General features: G+C 47.1%; 6 protein-coding genes across 10 annotated transcripts; 4 read left to right on the top strand and 2 right to left on the bottom strand.

Moving 5' to 3' along the window:
• Nucleotides 1-590: 590 nt before the first annotated feature.
• On the top strand, nucleotides 591-2,715 carry LOC108124804 (scoloptoxin SSD14). 2 transcript variants are annotated; one of them, XM_017240652.3, is made up of 3 exons: nucleotides 591-756; nucleotides 846-1,610; nucleotides 1,669-2,715. In XM_017240652.3, exons 1-3 carry the CDS (start codon nucleotides 710-712, stop codon nucleotides 2,612-2,614), a joined length of 1,758 nt encoding a protein of 585 aa, XP_017096141.2. In that variant the 5' UTR covers nucleotides 591-709; the 3' UTR covers nucleotides 2,615-2,715. The 2 variants fall into 2 exon arrangements, with proteins under 2 accessions (XP_017096141.2, XP_070135775.1); XM_070279674.1 differs by having other exon boundaries at nucleotides 609-780.
• Nucleotides 2,716-5,888: 3,173 nt separating this feature from the next.
• LOC108124845 (scoloptoxin SSD14-like) lies at nucleotides 5,889-7,727 on the top strand. Its single transcript, XM_043209866.2, has 2 exons — nucleotides 5,889-6,714; nucleotides 6,772-7,727. The coding sequence occupies exons 1-2, from the start codon at nucleotides 5,981-5,983 to the stop codon at nucleotides 7,706-7,708; spliced, it is 1,671 nt and encodes a 556-aa protein (XP_043065801.1). The 5' UTR covers nucleotides 5,889-5,980; the 3' UTR covers nucleotides 7,709-7,727.
• Nucleotides 7,728-8,026: 299 nt separating this feature from the next.
• Nucleotides 8,027-10,791, bottom strand: LOC108124844 (protein SPT2 homolog). The gene is made up of 4 exons (XM_017240716.3): nucleotides 10,573-10,791; nucleotides 8,815-10,252; nucleotides 8,551-8,760; nucleotides 8,027-8,483 (listed from the first exon to the last, which is right to left on the bottom strand). The coding sequence occupies exons 1-4, from the start codon at nucleotides 10,636-10,638 to the stop codon at nucleotides 8,380-8,382; spliced, it is 1,818 nt and encodes a 605-aa protein (XP_017096205.2). The 5' UTR covers nucleotides 10,639-10,791; the 3' UTR covers nucleotides 8,027-8,379.
• A 211-nt stretch (nucleotides 10,792-11,002) lies between these two features.
• On the top strand, nucleotides 11,003-12,669 carry LOC108124846 (pinin). Its single transcript, XM_017240718.3, has 2 exons — nucleotides 11,003-12,196; nucleotides 12,256-12,669. Exons 1-2 carry the CDS (start codon nucleotides 11,122-11,124, stop codon nucleotides 12,474-12,476), a joined length of 1,296 nt encoding a protein of 431 aa, XP_017096207.2. The 5' UTR covers nucleotides 11,003-11,121; the 3' UTR covers nucleotides 12,477-12,669.
• Nucleotides 12,670-12,810: 141 nt separating this feature from the next.
• Roc1a (Regulator of cullins 1a) lies at nucleotides 12,811-13,617 on the top strand. The gene is made up of 3 exons (XM_017240650.3): nucleotides 12,811-13,007; nucleotides 13,105-13,132; nucleotides 13,198-13,617. The coding sequence occupies exons 1-3, from the start codon at nucleotides 12,930-12,932 to the stop codon at nucleotides 13,416-13,418; spliced, it is 327 nt and encodes a 108-aa protein (XP_017096139.1). The 5' UTR covers nucleotides 12,811-12,929; the 3' UTR covers nucleotides 13,419-13,617.
• An 824-nt stretch (nucleotides 13,618-14,441) lies between these two features.
• On the bottom strand, nucleotides 14,442-22,926 carry Hmt4-20 (Histone methyltransferase 4-20). 4 transcript variants are annotated; one of them, XM_017240691.3, is made up of 4 exons: nucleotides 22,256-22,925; nucleotides 19,636-20,395; nucleotides 17,783-19,550; nucleotides 14,442-15,264 (listed from the first exon to the last, which is right to left on the bottom strand). In XM_017240691.3, exons 2-4 carry the CDS (start codon nucleotides 20,380-20,382, stop codon nucleotides 15,017-15,019), a joined length of 2,763 nt encoding a protein of 920 aa, XP_017096180.2. In that variant the 5' UTR covers nucleotides 20,383-20,395; nucleotides 22,256-22,925; the 3' UTR covers nucleotides 14,442-15,016. The 4 variants fall into 4 exon arrangements, with proteins under 4 accessions (XP_017096180.2, XP_017096178.2, XP_017096179.2 ...); XM_070277219.1 differs by lacking the exon at nucleotides 14,442-15,264 and adding an exon at nucleotides 17,278-17,727; XM_017240689.3 differs by having other exon boundaries at nucleotides 15,126-19,550; nucleotides 22,256-22,926.
• Nucleotides 22,927-23,188: the final 262 nt, after the last annotated feature.

Raw genomic sequence — 23,188 nt, forward strand, 5'->3', positions numbered from 1 at the left:
TTTCCCTATCTGGCACCTGGTAATAGTCATTGATATTAATTAATATTTGTGTCCGCTCTACTATTTTTAGCCGAGAAAAACAGAAAATGGAATTCCACCTAAGATGTCAGATCGGCTTCAAAATCGTTAGCTTATCGCCACCTGCCAGATAATACCCACTCGCATATATAATTAAGGCTAACCGAATTCGATTCTTTTGGTCTCTGCCGGCACTTAGTCATCTCAGGAAACTATATACACTCATACATATACATATATATATATTTGTTTCGAAACATGACGTAGCGAATCATCCAGGGCAATGGATTTGGATTTGAATAAAACGACGGCCAAGGTTCTTGTCTTATCGGGGTTCTTTTCGGGGGGAAAGATAAGTGATTGGATATAAAAGGCGATTGATGGGGTCCGATGGCTATTTGAACTTGCCATTGGCTCCAGTGCCGCCCCTTTTTTTTTTAAACAAAACTCATCCTAGTTTATTTATTAATTTAAATTTAGTTTTAAGGATACTCATCACACAAAATGTTGTAAGTATTTTAAGAGGATTATACTATCGGGGTCAACTCAAGGATATTGCCATTGAAATTTTCGAAAAACACCCATTTAAAAAATTATTATTTAACAAAAAACAAGTGACAGCTTTCGAGAATTACTTAAAAAAAAATAATCAAAGAAAAAAAAATAAATTCCGCATATCAAACGACTGACCATGTTCTATGGGGAATTATTCGATGCCTTCGGTGATATATTAATCGGGTACGGGAGCAATACTTGGAGATGGCAAGTATCCCGCCCATTGAGTGCCCCCCTCTAACCTCTAATCTTCCACTCTCGATCTCCTCCAGATGCTGCAAGAAGTATGCCGTTTGCTGGATCATTCTGGTGGTGGCAACTGTGGGAGTGACCCTGGGATTGGTCTTCGGACTCCGTGACAAGAATGAGGAGCCGCGTCGCATGGGTGCCGTGGCCTCCAATGGAGTTGGCTGTGCTGAGATTGGTGGCACCATGCTGGACATTGGCGGATCGGCAGCGGACGCAGCCATTGCCACGATGCTCTGCGAGGGTGTGATGCTGCCACACAGCCTGGGCGTGGGAGGTGGCTTTGTGGCCACCATTTACTCCAAGGAGACGGGCTTCGTCGAGACCCTCATTGCCAGGGAGACAGCTCCTGCGGCAGCCACGCGGGACATGTTCGTGGATCGGGACATCACCGGAGCTCTGTCGTGTGCCGTTCCCAGCGAGATCTATGGATATTGGAAGCTGCACGAAAAGTACGGTCGCCTTCCCTGGAAACGGCTCTTCCAGCCGACCATAGAACTCTGCCGGAACGGCATTATGGTGTCCAAGTACCTGGCCGGTGTCCTTGAACGTGAGGAAGAGCGTATCCGCGACGAGCCCTCCATGGCGGAGATCTTCATCAACCCCAAGACGGATAATGTCTACAAGATTGGTGAGGTCATGTACCGTCCTATGCTGGCGGAGACACTGGAAATGGTGGCCAACGAAGGAGCCGAGGTCATCTACAGAGGCGGCCGGGTGGGTCGAAAGCTGGTAGAGGATATTCAGGCCATGGGAGGCATTGTGACTGAAGAGGATCTCCAGAACTATGAGTGAGTACTTAGTTTCTTTCGTTTTTTTAAAGAAACCACTAAATTGGCAATCCTATAGTGTCCGCTGGGAACTACCGCTCCATTCCCGCTTCAATGGAGACTATGAACTCTTCACCTCGCCCCTGCCCACCAGTGGTGCAGTCCTGACCTTCATGCTGAACGTAATGGAGCCTCTGTTCACCACCAACACGGACAAGTACTGGCAGCGACTGATAGAGACCTTCAAGCACGCCTACGGACATCGCACCAATCTGGGGGACATCCACTACGAGCCGGACGTCCAGGAGGTGTACGAGAACCTACTGGATCCAAAATTTGCGGGTGATATCAGGAAACTGATCCTGGATGACCGCACCTTCGAGAACATGTCGTACTACGGCGCCAACTTCCACAACGTGGAGGATCATGGAACCGCCCACATCTCCGTTTTGGCGCCGAATGGTGATGCCATTTCGGTGACCAGCACCATTAACAGCCATCTGGGGGCCAAGGTTCGATCCCGTCAAACGGGCATCATACTGAACGACGAGATGGATGACTTCAGCACGCCGGGAAAGGTCAATGTATACGGTATCCCGGCTAGTCCCGCAAATTTCATCAAGCCGGGAAAGCGACCCATGTCCTCCACGTGCCCCAGCATCATCCTGGACACCCACGGGAATGTGAAGCTAATTGTGGGCGCGGCAGGCGGTTCCAAGATAACCACCTCGGTGGCCCAGACCATTCTCCGCTACTTCGTCCTGAACGAGCCCATAGAGAAGGCGGTGAATACGGGACGCCTCCACCACCAACTGGCTCCGATGGTTGTGGACGTGGAGCGGGATGTTCCGAAGCATACGGTTGCCTATCTGCGGAAAATTGGACACGAGATCCGGTATCTGGACAATGACAAGGCGTACTCCGCCCAGACGGCGATAGCCATGAGGGGAATAGAGCCGCATCCCGTCTGCGACATCCGGAGGCTGGGCAGTGCCGTGGTCGTGGAGCCGGACAAGCTGGACTGAGATTGGCGGGCAATGGGGCGCCATTGTCATTTGTTCAAGAGGGATCTCCTGCATAAGTTAGAAAAATAATTATTTTTTTTTACTACCTTTTGCTATTTTTAAAACAATAACTATTAAATTCTTGTTAACTTTAATGATGATTTGGGAATTCCATGGGGGTCTGCCTCTTCTTCTTTGGCTAAAAAAAAAGTTGTTAAATGAGGTATTTAAAATAGCTAATATACTGGCTTATAGTTAATACAAGGCTGTTTCTTTAAATACAAATCTGACCTTTAAATTTTTAAACAAAACTTTCGTTTGGCGCGAAACTGGCTATAGGAGAAAACCGCATTTTTAAGCGATCACGGAAAATGGACAAAAAATCGAAAAAATATTTTGTGTCAGGATTTTGATGCAGAATGATGGGAAATCGATCCACAAATCGTTTAAGGTACTCCGCTTGAGAATCGGATAAGAATTGAGGAAGATATAGCCATCACCGTGGACCCCATAGGGGAAAACCCCATTTTGAAGGGATCCCATCACGAAAAATTGACAAAAAATCTAAAAAATCTTTTGTCTTGGGGTTTTGATGCAGAATGGTGGGAAATTGATCCACAAATCGTTTAAGGTACTCCGCTTGAGAATCGGATAAGAATTGGGGATATATAGCCATCCCTGTGGACCCTATAGGGGAAAACCCCATTTTCAAGAGATCCTTTCACGAAAAATGGACAAAAAATCTAAAAAATATTTTGTCGCAGGATTTTGATGCAGAATGGTGGGAAATCGATCCACAAATCGTGTAAGGTACTCCGCTTGAGAATCGGATGAGAATTGGGGAAGTTATAGCCATCACCGTGGACCCTATAGGGGAAAACCCCATTTTCAAGGGACCCCATCACGAAAAATGGACAAAAAATCTAAAAAATATTTCGTCCCAGGATTTTGATGCAGAATGGTGGGAAATCGATCCACAAATCGTTTAAGGTACTCCGCTTGAGAATCGGATGAGAATTGGGGAAGTTATAGCCATCACCGTGGACCCTATAGGGGAAAACCCCATTTTCATGGGATCCCATCACGAAAAATGGACAAAAAATCTGAAAAATATTTTGTCTCAGGATTTTGATGGAGAATGGGGGGAAATCGAACCACAAATCGTTTAAAGTACTCCGCTTGAGAATCGGATGAGAATTGGGTGAGATATAGCCATCACAGTGGACCCTATGGGGGAAAACCCCATTATCAAGGGATCCCATCACGAAAAATGAACAAAAAATCTAAAAAATATTTTGTCCCAGGATTTTGATGCAGAATGGTGGGAAATCGATCCACAGATCGTTTAAGGTACTCCGCTTGGGAATCGGATGAGAATTGGGGAAGTTATAGCCATCACCGTGGACCCTATAGGGGAAAACCCCATTTTCAAGGGATCCCATCACGAAAAATGGACAAAAAATCGAAAAAATATTTTGTCCCAGGATTTTGATGCAGAATGGTGAAAAATCGATCCACAAATCGTTTAAGGTACTCCGCTTGGGAATCGGTTGAGAATTGGCGAAGATATAGCCATAACCGTGGGCCCATAGGGGAAAACCCCATTTTCAAGGGATCCCATCACGAAAAATGGACAAAAAATCGAAAAAATATTTTGTCCCAGGATTTTGATGCAGAATGGTGAAAAATCGATCCACAAATCGTTTAAGGTACTCCGATTGGGAATCGGTTGAGAATTGGCGAAGATATAGCCATAACCGTGGGCCCATAGGGGAAAACCCCATTTTCAAGGGATCCCATCACGAAAAATGGACAAAAAATCGAAAAAATATTTTGTCCCAGGATTTTGATGCAGAATGGTGGGAAATCGATCCACAGATCGTTTAAGGTACTCCGCTTGGGAATCGGATGAGAATTGGGGAAGTTATAGCCATCACCGTGGACCCTATAGGGGAAAACCCCATTTTCAAGGGATCCCATCACGAAAAATGGACAAAAAATCGAAAAAATATTTTGTCCCAGGATTTTGATGCAGAATGGTGAAAAATCGATCCACAAATCGTTTAAGGTACTCCGCTTGGGAATCGGTTGAGAATTGGCGAAGATATAGCCATAACCGTGGGCCCATAGGGGAAAACCCCATTTTCAAGGGATCCCATCACGAAAAATGGACAAAAAATCGAAAAAATATTTTGTGTCAGGATTTTGATGCAGAATGGTGGGAAATCGATCCACAAATCGTTTAAGGTACTCCGCTTGAGAATCGGATGAGAACTGGGGAAGATATAGCCATCCCTGTGGACCCTATAGGGGAAAACCCCATTTTCAAGGGATCCGATCACGAAAAAATGGGCATGGAGAGGTTATTGGGCAGGTGTGGCTGTTCAAGGTATTTTTCGTTATTTTAAATAGTTATTGGACTGGCTAATAGTCAATACAATACTTTTTTTCTCTTAAACCAAACAGTTAACATTCAAAATTTTTAAACAACTTTCGTTTGGCGCGCTTAGCGTTGCCAGACTGTGGCAAGCTTTTCAAAAACACAAATTTAAAAAACTGATTAACGAAATTTCCGAAACTTTTCCATGAGAAAGTTTGAATGACACATAAGTAGCCACAAATATTATTTAATATTATTCGCACGCTTCACTATTTTTAGCACAGATGCTATAAAGTAAGGAACAACAATACTTGCCAACAATCTGCCCCTGAATCCAATTATTTTTCACTCTTTGGGTTATGCTCTCCTTTCGCATGGCCTTGAGCTTGGCCGGAGAATTGGTGAGTGTCTTTCTCTGGGCCAGTGCCCGTCTGCACTTTCGCTTTTCACCACATCCATCTCTCCGGCTGCTGCAAAGCTCTGTCGTGATCTTCCGGGTTTTGGTATTAGGTCTTTGGGTAGTCGCTCTCGGGAAGGACTTGAAGAACCACCCAATGTGTTCCAACCTGTTAGAGCATCTTAACTTTTAGTTAAGAATCTGGAAAGGGTTGGATGTTCCTGATCTCAGCCGGTGGCATTAAAAACCTCAAAAATAACAAGGCGCGCGTTCAAAAAAAGTTTGAATTATAGTTTTGAGTTAAACTCAAACTCGAATTAAAACATGTCGTAAGTAAGAGAAAAAAGAAATAAATCCTCAAGAAATCGGGACTATCTTGGGATTAAACTGTTTCACAATAAATTCTTGAAAAATCACATAACGATCCAATATTTTATAATATATGTACATGATGTGAAGATTTATGTGAAAATAAATTTAAAATTCGGATGCTATTTTTAGCTTTTACTTGCTCGTCAGAGTTAGTTTCCAATTAAAAGAAAAGTGTCATCTAATCTCTGCTCCCGCGATCCTCTCCAGGTGCTGTAGTAAATTTTCCGTGGGCTGGATCATGTTGGCCGTTCCCGTGGTGGGCATTTCGCTCGGTCTGGTCTTCAGGCTCCGGGACAAGGCGCAGGAACAGCGTCGCATGGGCGCCGTGGCCTCTAATGGAGCAGGTTGTGCCGAGATAGCGGGCGCCATCCTGGAGCTTGGAGGATCAGCTGTGGACGCCACCATTGCCACAATGCTCTGCGAGGGTGTCGTGCTGCCCCACGGCCTGGGCATCGGAGGAGGCTTTGTGGCCACCATTTACTCCAAAGAGACAGGATTAGTTGAGAGCTTGGTTGCCAGGGAAACAGCTCCGGCGGCAGCCACCCAGGACATGTTCCTGGATCGGGACATCACCGGGGCTATGGCGTGCGCAGTGCCCAGTGAGGTCTACGGGTATTGGGAGATGCACGAAAAGTACGGTCGCCTTCCCTGGAAGCGCCTCTTCCTGCCGGCCATCGATCTCTGTCGGAACGGCGTCAAGGTCTGCCAGAATTTGGCAGCTGCCCTCGTCTTCGAGGAGAAACGCATCCGCAACGAGCCCTCCATGGCGGAGATATTCATCAATCCCAAAACGAACGATATCTACCGGGAGGGCGAGATCATATACCGTCCCAAGCTGGCGGAGACTCTGGAAATAGTGGCCAACGAGGGCCCGGAATCCATCTACCGAGGCGGCCGGATAGGCCGGGAGCTGGTGGAGGATATTCAGGCCATGGGAGGCATTGTGACTGAAGAGGATCTCCAAAACTACGAGTGAGTACATCCCCTTTTGTTTTAAAAGAAAGAGCTCTAACTATTGAAATCCTTCAGAGCTCGATGGGAAAAGCCACTCCACTCGCGCTTCAATGGAGGCTACGAACTGTTCACATCGCCCCTGCCCACCAGTGGGGCAGTCCTGACCTTCATGCTCAACGTGATGGAGCCTCTGTTCACCACCAACACGGACAGGTACTGGCAGCGACTGATCGAGACCTTCAAGCATGCCTACGGGTATCGCACCAATCTGGGGGACATCCACTACGAGCCGGACGTCCAGGAAGTGTACGAGAACCTACTGGATCCCAAATTTGCGGCTGGTGTCAGGAAACTGATCCAAGAAGATAGCACCTCTGAGAATATGTCGCACTACGGCGCCAAGTACGCCGGCGTGGAGGACCACGGCACTGCCCACATCTCCGTTTTGGCTCCGAACGGAGACGCCGTATCGGTGACCAGCACCATTAATTACCTTTTCGGAGGAATTGTCCGATCCCGGAAGACAGGAATAATATTGAACAACCAGATGGACGACTTCAGTTCCCCGGGACGGAGTAACTACTTCGGGATGCCACCCAGTCCTACCAACTTCATCAAGCCGGGCAAGCGGCCCATGTCCTCGACGTGCCCCAGCATCATCCTGGATGCCCAGGGCGATGTTAAGCTGATTATAGGCGGGTCGGGAGGCTCCAAGATACCCAGCTCGATGGCCCAGACCTTGCTGCGCTATTTCGTGCTCAAGGAACCCATCGAACAGGCGATTAGCAGCGGAAGATTCCATCACCAACTGGCTCCAATGGCTCTGTATGTGGAGGAGCGGGTGCCGAAGCCCACAGTGGCCTATCTTGAAAGTATCGGACACAAGATCAACTACATCTATGAGAAGATTATCTTTTGCTCCCAGACGGCGATAGCCGTGGAGGAGGGAGAGCCTCATCCCTACTGCGATTGGCGGAGATTCGGTAGCACCGTGGTGGTTAAGGTGCCTTGAGGGGGTCACCTCAGTTGTTATCTATTATAATACTTAGTCTTTAATTAGTCTTAATTTTTTTACAAAAAAAATAGAACCAAACCGGAACCAAATAAAAGCACATAAGGGGGAACAGGTAAACACCCTCCCCAAGGCCGTCGAAAGTTCAAAGCCCCAGGCCTGGACTGGTGGAGGGGTCTTTCACCCATCCACCAAGTACATTGTAAATCGGGTGAAAAGCATTTGCAATTCCTATCGGAGTGGAGTGAGTGGTCGTGACAACGCCAATGGAATTCTTTCTGATTTCGGGTTTATAGATATAGAAAACTAGATGGTATGTTTACAGATGCGCTGTAAAGGCACACTCACGCACCGCTTGCCTGACACTATATTTTCTCACATATATATATCATATATATGTTTTGTATAAATAACCCACGACGGGGTGGGGATGGTGTTGGGTGTGGGGCAGACTTATGAACTAGGATAATAAGGTCACAGAAAAACTATATAAAATATCCACAAATTTTAAAGTCAACAGGCACAGCTCCTGTATTCAGCATTGATCGACCTTGGCATCGCCCCGTCATCCGACTGATAAGATAACGGGAAGAGCTCGGATCGTAATTTAGGTAATGGGATTTCGGATTTTTTTGAGATTTACATGCGATCATGACGGTACGAACGAAAGACTAATCTTCGTCGTCGTCATCAATGCGCTTCGTCCGCTTCTTGGCCATTTTTCGTTTCTTGTGCATCGCCTCCATGCGCATATCCTCCAGATCCTCTTGCATTCCTATTAGATTTCGTTAAAGAGAGGTGTTAGCCAGGATTGTAGACCATCTGTAGAGCCAAGTACTTACCCAATTTCTTACTAATAAACTCCTCACGCTGCATCTGAGCATAGCTGGACTCCATACCGCGATCGTCGTCGTCTATGTCGCGGTAGCGGCGCTTATCGTAGCCGAATATGTCGCGAATATGCGAGGATATGTCCTCTTCACAGTCTCCATCATCAATAAAGTCGTCCAGCTCGGAGTCGTACTCGGAATCATCGTCGTCGAGGTAGCGTTCTGGAAAATGAAAGGATTTAGATTTGATTCGAATTCCTCCGAAGACTAACTTACTCTTGTTGCTGGGCTGGTCGTTCCTGGGGCCCAGAGATCGCTTCATATTCTTGACATCCGCTGGCGGGAATGGCCTGCCACCCGATTTCCGGACATCCGCCGGCGGAATCTGGCGAGTCTTGGCCGGAGGCGCAGTGCCTCCTGACGGACGATCGCGTGGTGGAAACTCACGCACAGCCCCATTCTTGTTGACCGTGGCATAGGGATTACGAGATACAGACGCTTCCTTGGAGCTTGATGAACTGGTGGCAGGTTTCCCCGCTACTGTGGATCCGGCTACCGGCTTGGAGGTAATCGAAGATGACTTTATCGGAGTGGTGTTGCTAGTCTTACTGGCTGGTTTTGTACTTGTGGCGGGAATACGATTAGTGTTTGAATTGGCAACGGAAGAGCTGGAGGTGGATTGCCCCGAAACTGGCGCCGGGGGACGTTTAAAATTATCACTCGATGAGGACTTCCCTGTGGTATCACTCGTTTGGGCTGATGGCTTGGCTTGGTTCAGCTTAGGTATGCGTCCGTTGGGCTCCATGCGACTGGGAAGAGGTTTGGCGGCGGCCTCCGTTGCCTTCGCATCCAACTCCTTCAACTTATCACGCATTGCTCGCTGCACCTTTTGGCGCTGACGCTCCTCCATCTCACGCTTCTCCCTGGCGGAGAGCAGGCGCTCCGGTTCTTTCTTTTTCTCCGGCTGGGCAATCATCACCGGCTCGTGCTGCTTCTTTTCAGCCAGACGTAGCAGCGCCTGGAAGTCCATTGGCGGTGGCTGCTGTGGACGCTTAATCTTGGCACGGCGCTGTTCCTCCTCTTGCTTCTTTTTGCGCTCTTCCTCCCTTTTTTCAGCTTCCGGATCATACGCGGTTCTTTTGGTGCTGTAGGATCGTGCTACGTGAGGATCTCTGGAAGACCGCGAGGAAGTCGAGGCCGAGGTACTGCTCCCACTGGCGGTACTGCTGCGCTGGCGTGTATGGGACTTGGCTTCTTCACGTTCCTTGGTAATGGCAGCTTTAACTCTCTCCTTTGTCCCGGACAGGTCACGCAATGACTGCGGGCGACTGGGCGCAAAGCCCTTGTCCTCCTGGACGTCGCGAACCTTCTGTATGTACTTCTCATAGAAGGCGTTAGCCTCGTTGGAGACATAGCCGTAATCATCGCCCTGCCCCTCGCCGGCTTCATGACCATTGGATGCATCGCCCTCATTGGTATTATCCAGCACCGATTTGTTCGCTGACTTAGTAACCTTGAGCATTTTGCGTATTTTATTCTTGGACTTTTCATCCCGCATGGCCATCAGCTCGTTTAGCTTCTGGCGCTGCTCACGCTTGCGCTCCGCCTCCTCGAATTCGCGCTTCTTCAGGAACTTTGCGATATTTGTGGACAGCTGTTTGCTTTCCTTGGTCTCCTTCTTGGGGGGTGCATACTTGGTTTTGTAGAACTTGCCCTGAAGAGGAGGGATATTAAACCTTAATGAGTTGTTTGTTTTTATAATTTAAATGGTATTCTACATCTAATTGAAAGTGGGTGACTCGGTATATATCTGGAAACCCATTCTAGAAGCAAAATCATCCTTAATTAACTTTAATCTTCGACTGAAGTTTTGTTTTTGATTCGCCGATGGGAGATAACTGAGGGTGACAAGGGGACTGGCTACCATATGCTCTCGCGGAGAGTGAATCAACAACGCCAGCAGGTAGATCACCCAGTCGCCCCACAAATCTCGACGAATCTGACCCACAAATGAGAAATCTACAATATCCGTACCTCGTCTTTGGTGGTTGCTGCATCGTTATTGCTCTTAGCGTAGTTTAGCAACGTGCCGAAGTCCATCGTCCTGCCCGTTGATGTTTGTCCGAAATCCACTATTAATAAATATCTTTTTACTACTATTTTTTCAAAAAAAACAAAATCGTGTGCGATATTCGTCACACAAAAACTAAACGTAACTCTTGATTGGAGCTAAAAACTATAAAGACTGTGACAAATGTGTGACCGAGTCCTGAGCTCGAAAATTTCCCAGGGCGACCTGATGTGGAAATCATAATATACCAGAAGGTATGGTATTGTCACCTAGGAAATCTGTAAATATATATAACTTTTATTCTATTATCTTTTAACTAAAGGAGTCTCTAAAAGTAACAGAATAATTTTAAAAGTTAAAATAATTAATATACCAACACACGGTATATGATGGGAATTCTCTGTGATGGCCTGGTCACACTGCCCATTCCTGTTCCTCTATTGTCGCACGGAAATTTGTTGATATCCGCGAAAACTGTATTAAACACTTGCCAATAGGCCATCTGGTTAGCCATGCCCGCAGATCCAGAGCCCACAGACAGCCAGTGCAGCAAGTGCGGTAAATCCAGTGCCCCGGATCAGCCGAATCCGACAAAGGAATCGGCCGAAGATGGAGACCAAACGACTACTGAGGAAGCGGCCGTTGCCGCAGCTTCCGTTTGTCAGTGCAAGGAGGAGGACGCTTCCACGGAAGTGGTATTAATGGACATTGACAACGATCTGACCACCAACGAGCAGATGCCCTCCCTAGCCGAATTGGAGCAGGTCAAGCCAAAGCCAAAGTCCAAAAAGGAACTGAAGGAGGAACCCGAGGAAAAGGAGGAGCCCGAGGTAAAAGAGGAGAAGGAAGAGGAGACAGAGGACAAGAAACCAGAAGTTGAGGAAGAGCAGCTTAAGCCGCCGGCTACTACGCCGCCCGTTAATGTCGAAGAAGAGGAGAAACCCAGTACCGAGAGCAGCAGTAAGGTCAAGCAGGAGGATCTGACACCGAGCTCTCCCGAAGCACCGCCCATTCCCGTTCAGCGTACGGGAAAAATAACCAGGAGCAGCTTAAATGGCACCGCCAATCAAAGCACCCGCACTCCCACGATTATGAAACGCTTGCGAAAGAGTACTCGCTTCAAAGCCAAACAAACTGGAACCAGAGGTAATGCCTCCGGAAATGCTGGTCAGGCCAACGGGCACAACAATGGGCCGAATGGGTCTTCCGGATCTTCTGCCCACCATCTCTCTGGAGCGGGGAATCATCCTAGTAACTCGAATAAGCATGGAAAGTCGGGCACAGGTGGACCGGGAGCGGGGTCTGGAGCCCGAAATCGTCGCACTCTCTTCAAGAGACCTGCACAAAAGACGCCCAAGGTCCAGGCCTGTACCAAGTTCGTTAAGAGCGTCTTCTACAAGGGCAGCTATATGCAGATCGGTGACATTGTCAGCATCGTGGACGGGGAGCAGAATCTGTACTACGCCCAGATTCGGGGTCTTCTGGTAGATGCGTACTGCGAAAAGTCGGCCTTTCTCACTTGGCTAATTCCCACCCAGGACAGTCCAGATCCCCAGGAGGGATTCGATCCCGCCACCTATCTAATTGGTATGTCCTCTTCCCAACCATGATGCCCATAATTGCTTTAATCTTTAACTGTCTTCCAGGACCTGATGAGGAGCTCTCACGAAAACTGTGCTATCTGGAGTTTGTGATGCATGCTCCCAGTAACTACTACTATGACCGGAGTACTCCGTTCCCGCTACCGGACGTCGATGAATACACCGCCCAGCGATCGGGGGGATATATCTGGACGCGTCTGCCGGTTGTGAAGAGGGAAAAGGAGAAGGAGCGGTCAGGACACAAGACTGGAGGAGGTGCATCCTAGCAGGAGATTGCCGGGAAGAAGAAAAAGTCCAGAGTCGAGTGCTGAATTTAAATAATATAATTTATTGAGTAAAAAAATGCATAAGATTGAGGAAGAAATACGTTTTTATTTATTTAAAAAATAGATTTTTGAAGATTTAACTAAATATGACATTTAAATGGGAAAAATATATGTACAACTTTAAAATTATAAACCTCTAACTTTTTTTTAAGAAAAAATAAAATTAACTTTTTAAAATTAAGAAAAAATGTTTTTTTAAGTTAAAATACCGAAAAGCTTTTAAAGAGACCAGCTGTAATCGAAGCATTATTTAGCCGAGAACGAACGGTCACATTGGTACACACACACTGGCACTTTCCCGAAAATTGGTTGACATTTTTCGCAAATAAGCTAAAAATTTAGCTGAAAGTATAGTTAACGTTGGCCGGATCGAAGAACAACGAAGCAGACACTATGGAGGTCGATGAGGAAGAGTTCGAGGTCCCATCCAGCAGCAGCAAGGGCGAGAAGAAGCGCTTCGAAGTGAAGAAGGTGAGTAGACTCGGCGAGGAGTCAGCATTTCTGGCGGTCATGGCCAGGCCTTTGTTAATATTGCAACTTTCTCGTTTCATTTTCCTTGAAAACACAGTGGAATGCCGTGGCTCTATGGGCTTGGGGTAAGTAGTTACCATTTATCCAAAAACTGGACATGAATCATGACCGTTTGGTTATCTCCTTGCAGACATCGTGGTGGACAATTGCGCCATTTGCCGCAACCATATCATGGACTTGTGCATTGAATGCCAGGCGAACCAGGCATCGGCCACCAGCGAGGAGTGCACGGTGGCCTGGGGCGTCTGCAACCATGCCTTCCACTTCCACTGCATCTCCCGTTGGCTGAAGACGCGTCAGGTCTGTCCGCTGGACAATCGTGAATGGGACTTCCAGAAGTACGGTCACTAATCCCGCTCAGACACCAGGAGCCTTCTCATCCGGAAATAATAATATAGTATACCCACTTAGTTCATAAGCGAGCATAGGTCAGAGTTCTTTGACCTTTTTTCCTCCTCCCTACCCCCCCTCTCCATTTTCCCCGAAAAAGAAACAGATTTTTGTACGCTTACTTAATAAATGAGAAGAAGATGCTGAAGACAGAGAAAAATCGATCAGTTGTAGACCTTCTTTTAAGGCGGAAGAACATGTTTAATAAGGAAGCTTGCAACTTTCTTATAGAAATAATGAGAGGCATTTTTGTTTCCGGAAATTCCTTTGTTCAGTGAGTGTAGCCATGCATAGCTGGAATTTTTGCTTTAAAAAATAAAATACATATAAAATAATAGATGTATTTTGTGCATAGGACTTGAATGAGAAATAATTCCAGAAGAATGGTCAGAGAGAGAGAGAGTAGAAGAGTTCCAAGATTTGCCAGAATATTGTTTATCTTTTTTTGGAGAACAAAGGCAAATTAATAAATAAAAAATGCCATGCATTTGTAAAAACTAAATTTCATTTTTTTTAGTTTATTATGAATGTTAGCGGCGGCGACGGTGGCTGCTGCTGTAATTGTTTTTGTTGTGGCTTACAAAATAATACACAGTAGTTACATATATAATATATCGAATATATGATTAATTAATTAATTAATGTACGCTAATAACTAAACTTATGCGTTAAAAAAAATAATCATAATCGCATCGCACGACAAAAAAAAAAATCAAATCTTTATATTATCGTTTATAATAGGATAAAATAATGAATGAAAACATAATCGAATCGGTGTAAGCCAAAATACATTCTGTGGGTGCCGTGTGTGTGGTTTTTGTTTTTGTTTCTTATTTTTGAAATCTTGGCGGATTCTTCCGGAAACGCAAAAGATAACAACAGCATGGTTAGCATGATGGAGAGCTTTACAAAGGTGGAGGGGGATGATCGAAAACAAAATGAAATTATTTTTGGGGCCACTTTTCATCTGGAAACGGTTTTCGGTTCGTTTTGAATTATTTATTTTTATTTTTTCTCAAGTTGAGTTAAATCTTCACTTTCGTTTTTCTTTAAATAATTTATAATTTTTCCATTTTGTTTTGTTTTTTTTGTTTTGTTTTTGTTATATACATTTATGTGAAATTTGTTTGGTTTTCTAAGATTTTCTTTATAATTTTCCCCTTGTATTTTGTTTTTTTTTTTTATTAATTAAGTGGCTTATATGTTGCTTTTATTCTTCTTGGTGTTGTTGTTGTTGTTGCTGCTGCTCTATTGTTTTGTTGGCTCTTGTGGGATTTTTTTCTCTAAAGTATCCTTTATATATGTATATATATATATATATTTTATTTGTTTTCCTTGTATATATATAAGGTTTTTTTTTATGAAGTTAACGTTAGTTGTAAGGCGTCTAAAACCGCTGCTAATTGCGTTGTGTCTGTGTGCAAGATGTTATTATCCTTTTTTTATATATATATATATATATTTGTTGCTTCCTTTTTTTGTTGTTTTTGTTGCATTTCTGGCATTATTTGAAATAATTTGTTAGTTAAATGGCTTTCGGATTATCCTTCCTGGCTCTTTCAACTGTACATGATTTGAATGCGATTTAATTCTATTCTTAGCTTTTTAACTAACAAATTGTTGTTGTTGTTGTTGCCGCTGCTGTTGTTGCTGCTGCTGCTACACAGGATGTTGTTGTTGCTCCTGCGATTGTTGTTGTTGTTGGTAATGGTACTTCTGCTGTAGATACTGTTGTTGTTGTTGTTGCATTTGTTCTTCTGCTTTATTTCCCCATCCTTTTTCCTACTTTTATGCTTTAAATTTCCATCTGCAATAAAGAAAAGCACACAGCAGAAGAAAAAAAAACAAGCAAGCACGCACGCACATGCACAGACACGCACAGGCACGCGCACGCACACACACACGCGCACAGAAACACAAAAAGGACGAAAGGGAGAAAGGAGAAAGAGAACAAAGAGAAATGGAAGAAAGCAAAAAAAGAAAGTTATAATTCAGGTATTTCCAAATATTTTGCCTGTTCTAGCTTTTGGTTTTTGCTTTTTTTTTTTAAGTTTTTAGTTTTAAGTTTTAAGTTTTGTTTTTGGCTGAATAATAAAATATTCTCAATATTTCTCAATAAAAAAAAAAATATATCTATATGTATGGATATAACTCGGATGATTTTTGAGGTCAAATACAGGATGATCTACTTGGATTTGGGGAGAGGGGGGTGGATAATGGTGGCTAGATGCTAGATCTATGTTCTAAGGGCTAAGTCTATATGAGGACACTATTAGGATTGCAGATCGGCGGCAGCAGCAGAGGCAACGACGCCAGCAGCGCAACAATTCTCCTTAGTCTCCTTCCCTCATTCACTTTCCTCTCTTCCAGATCTTCGTTCTTGTTTGGCTCCTCCTCCGCTTCCTCCTTTTCTGGTCTTCTCTCGTCTTTCGTATTTTGCAACCCCGTATCCGCCGCTTCCTTCTTGGTTATCCGATTCCTTACTCCTCTCTTGGCAATGGCAGCTGAGCTTAGTCAATTTGCTTGGAGATCAGTCGTTGGTTATTTCTGGCCATGATGGTTATGATGATGATGCGATGCCGACGTGGATGTGGCCACCACTCCTCCGCCGCCGCCTCCTCCTCCTCCTCCACTTCCTCCTCCGCCTGTGGAAGAGGACTTTATCTGCTGTTGTCCCGCCTGCTGGGCAGTCTGCTGGAGACTGGCAAAACTGGTGGGCGCCAGGAGGGCGCATGTCCCAAAGGTGTGCTTGGGCATGCTAAGGAATCCACCGCCAGTGGTGCCTCCTCCGCCTGCGGCCGCTCCTGGGCCCGCTCCCGATCCACTGCTGCTGCTCACGATGGCCTGTCCCTGGCCGGGACTGCCGAACTTCCCCAGCTGGTAGTAGTTCATCCCATAGGAGTCCCCGTCGCCGCCGCGTTGCTTTCCGTTCGGGAAGTAGATGTTGCTGCTGGTGGTGGAGGTGCAGGCCGATTGGAAGGAGCTGCTCGTGGTGGAAGATGGCGATTGGGCGCTTCCGGAGGCAGCAGTCGCCGCTGCACCGCTGGACGACTCCACCGGCTCCACGGACGACGACGAAGACGAGGAGGAAGTGGTGCTGCTGGTGTTCACCGTCAAACTGGTACTGCTGGCGTACGAGGCATTAAAGGACTCGTCGCTGGCGCTCACTCCTCCGGCTCCGCCGCTGCTGTTCAGCTCATCGACGCCGCTGCTGGCTCCTGCTTGTCCCGGTCCCTCGGCTGTCGGTGGAATGTCTATGGTGTGGGATTCGTTGCCGAAAATCAGGCGGAGCCGCTTCTTCTGGGGCGTACCGTATACACTGCTGCTGGGAGCTGGCGATCTCCTTTGGCTGCTCCTGCTCCGGCTGCGTTGCTTCTTCCTCTGCTTCTTGGAGTAGCTGGTGGCGGCCAGTTTCTCCTCCTCCTGTGGCTGATGTTCTTCTTCCGGCTCTTCCGCCTTCGGCTCCTCCTCCTCTGGCAGTTCTTCGTCCTCCTCCTCCTCGTCTTCGTCCTCCTCCTCGTCATCGTCGTCGTTGCCATGCTCGGAGATGCCCTCCATGCGCAGGATCTCATACTCGATGCCATTACCGATACTGGAGCTGCTGCTGTTGGCATTTAACGCCGCCTTATCCGATCCAGATCCATGCAACGAAGCCAGTCCCCCGGCACTGCGGCCCGATCCGTGGCTGCCATTGTGGCGTCCCGCATGACGATCGTTGCTGAGGCTCGTGCCCAGCTCGATAACCTCGTCCAGAATGGGCGAACGCTTCATGCGAAGTGTTAGCTTCAATCGACGCTCCGGAGTCTTCAGCAAGGGCTCCACATTACTGTTGCTGATGATGCTGCTGGAGGAGGCCTCTCCGGTGCTGGTGCTGCTGGTGGTGGTGGTGGTGGTGGTGCTCGCCGTCTGGGATCTCTTGCGCGGATTGCTGGTTAACGATGATAGCGAACCGGGTGTTACTCCCAGAGCATCGCAGTGAATGCTTTGGGCCGCCGCCAAAGCTGCTGCACGGCGACTCCTTTTCTGCTTGACCGGTGGATTAGCTCCATCGTCCGCCTGCTGCTGCTGCTGTGGCTGTTGATCCTTGGCTCCCGATTCGAAGCTGGCCAGTAGATTCTTCTTGTAGGCGGGACTGTGGCTGCGACTGCGACGCGTTGCCTGCTGCTGCTGCTGCTGCTGGTGATCTGAGGATGTGGATGTGGTGGTGGATGAGGATGTGGACGAGGCCTCACTTGGTGCTGGCTTCTTTGATTTAACACTAAGTCTACCGCTAAGATTAGAATTATGATTAATTCTACTGCTATTATTACTATTATGGTTATTACAATTTGTAATCGTTGTTGCTTTGCTGCAGTTGTTGTTGTTGTTGTTTGTTGCTGTTGCTGTTGTTGGTGTTGTTGTTGCTGTTGCAGCTAATGCTACTCCTGCTCCTCCTACTGCTGCTGCAGATGTATGGATTCCTATGTTATTGTTATGGGCAGTGGCTAATCTGGCAACCATTCCTCCTCCTCCAACGCCTCCCGATCTTCCTGCACTGTTTCGCGTCACACGCTTCTCCTGCTGCTGTTGTTGTTGTTGTTGTGGTTGCTTTTCTGGTTTCTCATTCGCCAGGATAAACACCTTGGCCGGCAGCTGCTGATCCGGGATCTCCTTCTCCCTGTCGCTGCTCTCACCGTCCGTCAGCTTCTCCTTCTGGCGCTCGCTGCGTCTCAGTTGGCGCTTCTCCCGCTGCTGCTGCTGTTGTTGCAGTTGTTGTTGCTGCTGTTGTTGCATGGCTGCCGCCGCAATGGCCATCTGGGCCGGCTTGCATCGGGGCATCAGCACCACGGGCGCCTTAGTGGGCAATGGTGTTATTGGACCGGTGGCGATTACCTCGTCCGTGGAGGCGGTGGAGATACTGCTGCTGGTGCTGTTGACGCGCATCGATTTGCGCAGACCATTAACCTCGGAGCCAGCTCCGCCGGCGGCAGCGCTTGTCCCGCCTCCAACTGTGCCGGCGCCAGTGCCAGAAGTGCCACCGCTACCGGGCTTTTGCATGGCCTGCACAGCGGCCGTGGCCTCGGCACCTGTACTGGCGTGCTGGCCATGATTGTGGTGGTGGTGATGGTGGTGATGATGGTGGTGGTGGAAGTGGTGCTGATGCTGGTGGTGGTGCTGCTGCTGATACGCTGCATTGGCCATTATCATCTCGGCATCGTACTTGGTCATACCCTTCTGGCGCAGCTCCTTCATCGTCAATGGCGATACGACCACGTTGGGCAGCTTCTTTTCCAGCAACGAGACAGCAGCAGTGGCTTCCTTACCAGCTACCGGGGCAGCTGCTCCCGTTCCCGCTCCAGCTCCTGCTCCGGCAGCTGCCGGTGTGGCTCCTCCCGCTGCACCAGCTCCAGCGCTAGCTGCTCCTCCTCCACCGCCAGCCGAGACCACGCCGTTTGAACTGCTCTCACTCGCCGTTGTGGAATCGTTGGTGTTACTGTTACTGTTCGAGGTGCTGTTCGTGGAGTTGGCTCGGCTCTTGATGCGATTAATGCGGTTATCCGTCTCGCGTAGCCGGTAGCCAGTACCCCCGGTGGCCAGGCCCAGGCCCAAGCCCAGGCCGGAGCTCAGGCCGAGCATAAGGCCATCCTCTTTGCCGGCAAAGGCGCCAGTGCCCCTTCGTTCGCAGGTTTCGCATTCGCAGTAGCGATTCGAGTCGCCGAAAAAGTCCTCGCCGTAGAAGCATGTTATCTCCTCACCCACCTCGATGTCGCGCAGTACCTTCACACAGGCTGTGTCCCGGCCGGTGGCCAGGAACTTGCAGTTGGCGCGGCAATCGTGATTAATGTACGCAGCAGGACCTAACCAGAGTTGGGCGCAATTCTTCCGGCAGCTATACATCACCGAGAAGTCATTCTTGCCCGAATGCAGCAGCGCCGCCTCTTCCGCCTCCGTCAGCTCGGCAATGCAGCCGACCAGACACTCGATCTTGTCGTTCTTCGACCAGCGTTTCGTCGAACTGATCTTGGCGCCGCGTTGCTCCTCCAGCGAGTACCGATAGCAGGCCTCGATCGCAAAACCACTGTCCTTGTCGAAGACGCGCAGGTACCGCACGATCTGTAAAGAATATCGAGAGGAATACATGTGTTTTAGCGCTAATATTTCGAGAGGATATTAATCTGGAATATGGATCTTAACCTACATGATCGTGCAGACGTTTGGTGGCAATCTTGTTCTTGTTCTTGAGGTGGCGCGGTATCCAAGGACCATCGTAAATCCGCTGTATAGCCACATCGTAGTTCTGCGTGTGTATAAACTCGTCCACAATGGCTTTTAGCTGCTGCGTGTCCACTTTCAGGGGCCGGAAGCGTATATTCATTTTGTGGGTCTGGAAACCCAAATGCGGATCGAGTATCAGCGAAGTGGCCAGGTCATCGTTCTCGGAGAGTTCCCGCGGCGACATGCCCGTGGATTGCGATAATCTGCTGACGGCGCTGCCGTTACAACCATTGAGCCCACTGACCACCGATGCTCCAGTGGATCCACCGCCACTACCGTTCGTCTGATGATGGTTATTGGTGCTATGGCTGCCATGGTGGTTGCTGGTCTGCTGCTGGTAGTGGCCATGATGATGGTGGCCCTGCGCCTGATGGTTCGCGGCATGCTGTTGGTGATGCTGCGACTGTTGCTGCGCGGATGATGCAGGTGCAGGTGGTGGTGGGACATGACCTTTTTGGGACATTGACGACAACAAAGCCGCAGCCGCCGACGCCGACGATGCGGTCTGCGATGCTGTCGTCGACGCTGTCGATGAGGTGGCTAGTGAAGACGTTGCGCTGGTGGTGCTGCTGGCGGTGCTGGTGCCTCCGTTGGTGCTGCTGGAGCTGTTGCTGCTTGTATATCTGCTGCCAGTTTCACCGCGCCGCGTATGATTCGAGCCGACGACCATTCTGCAAGACAGTCTGTGGGACACACGAAACCAATATTAATGGTTAGTACTTGGTGGCGGGCAAATTCAAACAAAGAACTAATTAAATCTGTTTCTTTTTTTCCGCAAATATCAGCTGTTTTCAAATTCAAATCTTTGAACCATCTGGCAGCACTGCCACTGCACGATTCCGAGCGAGATGGCTACATCGCGCATACATATGTTTGGCAGGACAGGACTAGGACAAGTGCAAACTATTTTCAGCTCTCTCACAGATACCCACCCCTGCCACTCTCACTCTCTCCTTCTCTCTCTCTTTCTGGACGGATCTAGATTTCCGGAAATTAAAAACGTTCCTAGGGGAGGGTGGGGGGTGGTGGAGACGAGCGATAACAAACAGCTGATTTCGCACTAAAAGTCAATAGTTTCATTTAACTTTTTTCTAAGGAATTGTGAGCGTAATTTGATTTTTTTTTTTTTTACTCGTACGGCTTCGCTCGCGAGCGAAATGAAAGAGGTGAGCAAACGAGAAGTGTAACTGGGGTCGTCGTTCCCTCTCGTTCTGGCGCTGCTCTCCCTCTCTCCATCGCTCACGCAAAATGAAGAAAAAAAAAAAATCAATTAACTTGGCAAGCACATGTGTAACAAAAAGCCGTATCGATCCACGACTTGCACTGCAAAATCTCATATTTTTCACAGATATTTTTTTTAATATTTATTTCACAGAACCATATACACACACACACACACTTACAGAGCCAATGAAGAGTATTAAACATTGCTCATGTTTGGTTGATGTTGTTGCTATTGTTGCTTTTGTGCATGGCAAACGGATGAAGACAACAAAAAAAATTTTGGATTATCGATTTGCATGCGCAGCGATCCGTAATTTGCAATTTTGCATATCCCTTTTTTTTTTTGGAATTCGCGAGAAGCTGCGCGGCGTGGCGGCGTACAACGATGTAACTGGCGTGACTGGGACTGGGACTGGGCAATGGCAATGGAAAAAACGCGTCGAGTTATCGACGCCGACTTTTTCTACTGCCTTTACCGATGCTGCCGCCGGCGAGAATGGGTTTTGTGTACATTTGTCTGGACGAAAGAATAATAATCTAACGTTAAATTAGACATAAACATCAAGCCACGCATGTGAACACGGCTGGAAATGAAGTTTTGTTGCTGCCCGAAATTGTTCTGAATGGATTTCGATTGCAAATTGCTCTCAGCTGTTTACAACACACACACACACACACACACACACACATAGATAGGCAAGAGAATAGCAGAGTATGCGCAATGGGCAGTGTTGCCAGGGACATAAAAGAGCTAAACTAGCTTTTGAAAAACAGCTAGAATTGTTTATTTTTGTTATCTTTTTTGAAAAATCTGCTGACTATTGTCTTTCTAGCAGGGTCCTAATCTTCATTGTTTTATAATTAAATGTTATGTAATTTTTATAGACAATTTTTTTCATTATCCTAAAGTCTAGTTCCGCACGATTTATATTAGAAAAACTCTAGACCTAGTTGTATAGCTAAATTGGCAACACTGCCAATGAGAGACATAAAAAAGGGTTACCAAGTCTCTGGCAAAATTAGCAAGGTTCCCATGTAAAAATTTGTTTTAAACAAAATTGTATACTTCTTATTATAATATCAGGGTATTCAAGGGACCAGTTGGTTTAAAAATTTTGGGTAATTACAACCAGGTAAACTACCATTATTGGGATGGCAGCCAACCCTAACAATGGTCGTTACAAGGGAACGAAAAATGGCGGCGCCTGTTACACACAAACACACACATAGAACAAAACACGCAGACGCGCACGAAAACACGCTTACACTCAAACTCCTAAATGTTTATACTTTTTTCTGCTTTTGTTGTAAACATTTACCTTAAATGAATTATTCACTTTGTCTGGTCGCTCTCGCTGTGTGTGTGTGTGTGCGTCTTTTTCTGCGTTTTGTTGGAGAGACGGGAGACGGAGACATACACACACATGCAGACACGTACGAGCTTGTTTTCGGCTGGGGCTGGATCCAAATAATATATCACAGTGGGCTGGCGGAGTCGTCGTTGCTGTTTTTGCTCTAGCTGCGGCTGGCGACTCCTTTTCCGTGCCAAATCATTTTAACGCCTTTGTTCCCAAAACACCCAAGCGCCGCCGTCCATAGCGCCCTCTCTCTTTCTCTCTATCAGTCGCGTCTCTTTCCAGGCAGCCCCCCTTTTGCTCCACTCGAGTGCTCCAACAATCTTCGCTAGAAGCTGCACGCACACATACACCTCTTTGGATACATATATTCCTTCGCAACGTATACGTGCGCTTGATGTCTGTATGTATGCCTTCTTTTCTTCGCTTCTTCGCCTCGCTTTAACTTTTCGATTCTTCTGTCTCGCGTCTACCGAAAATCCCGAAGATGCTCAGCTTGTCTGTAAAAGCCTGCATTTGCGGTTGGGAGCGGATGGTTATTCGCGGCTTTAATTTACAAGCGAGTTCTCGTTTTTCGCTTTTCGCGTTATAATTTTCCGCGATATTCCGATTAGTCGAAAATATATATTTATATCGAAGTATTATCGTTATGTTTTTTTTCTTTATAGTATTTTCTGTTGTTTTCGGTTTGGTCTCACTTAACAGGTTTTCAATAGCTGTTTTCGAGTTTTGCAACACTATTATGTCCGATAGTCCCCCTATATTTTAAGTGTTGAAAAATCTTAAAAATATTATAATTAATTCTCTAAATTCGTTTTAAATTAAATCTTTGTTCCTAGAAACATGTTCCTAGAAAAAAAACTAAACCGTGGATCGATATTTTAATTTTGTGTTATC

This window comes from Drosophila bipectinata, chromosome XL, assembly GCF_030179905.1.
Source record: "Drosophila bipectinata strain 14024-0381.07 chromosome XL, DbipHiC1v2, whole genome shotgun sequence".
In the NCBI taxonomy this organism is placed as follows: Eukaryota; Metazoa; Arthropoda; class Insecta; order Diptera; family Drosophilidae; genus Drosophila; species Drosophila bipectinata.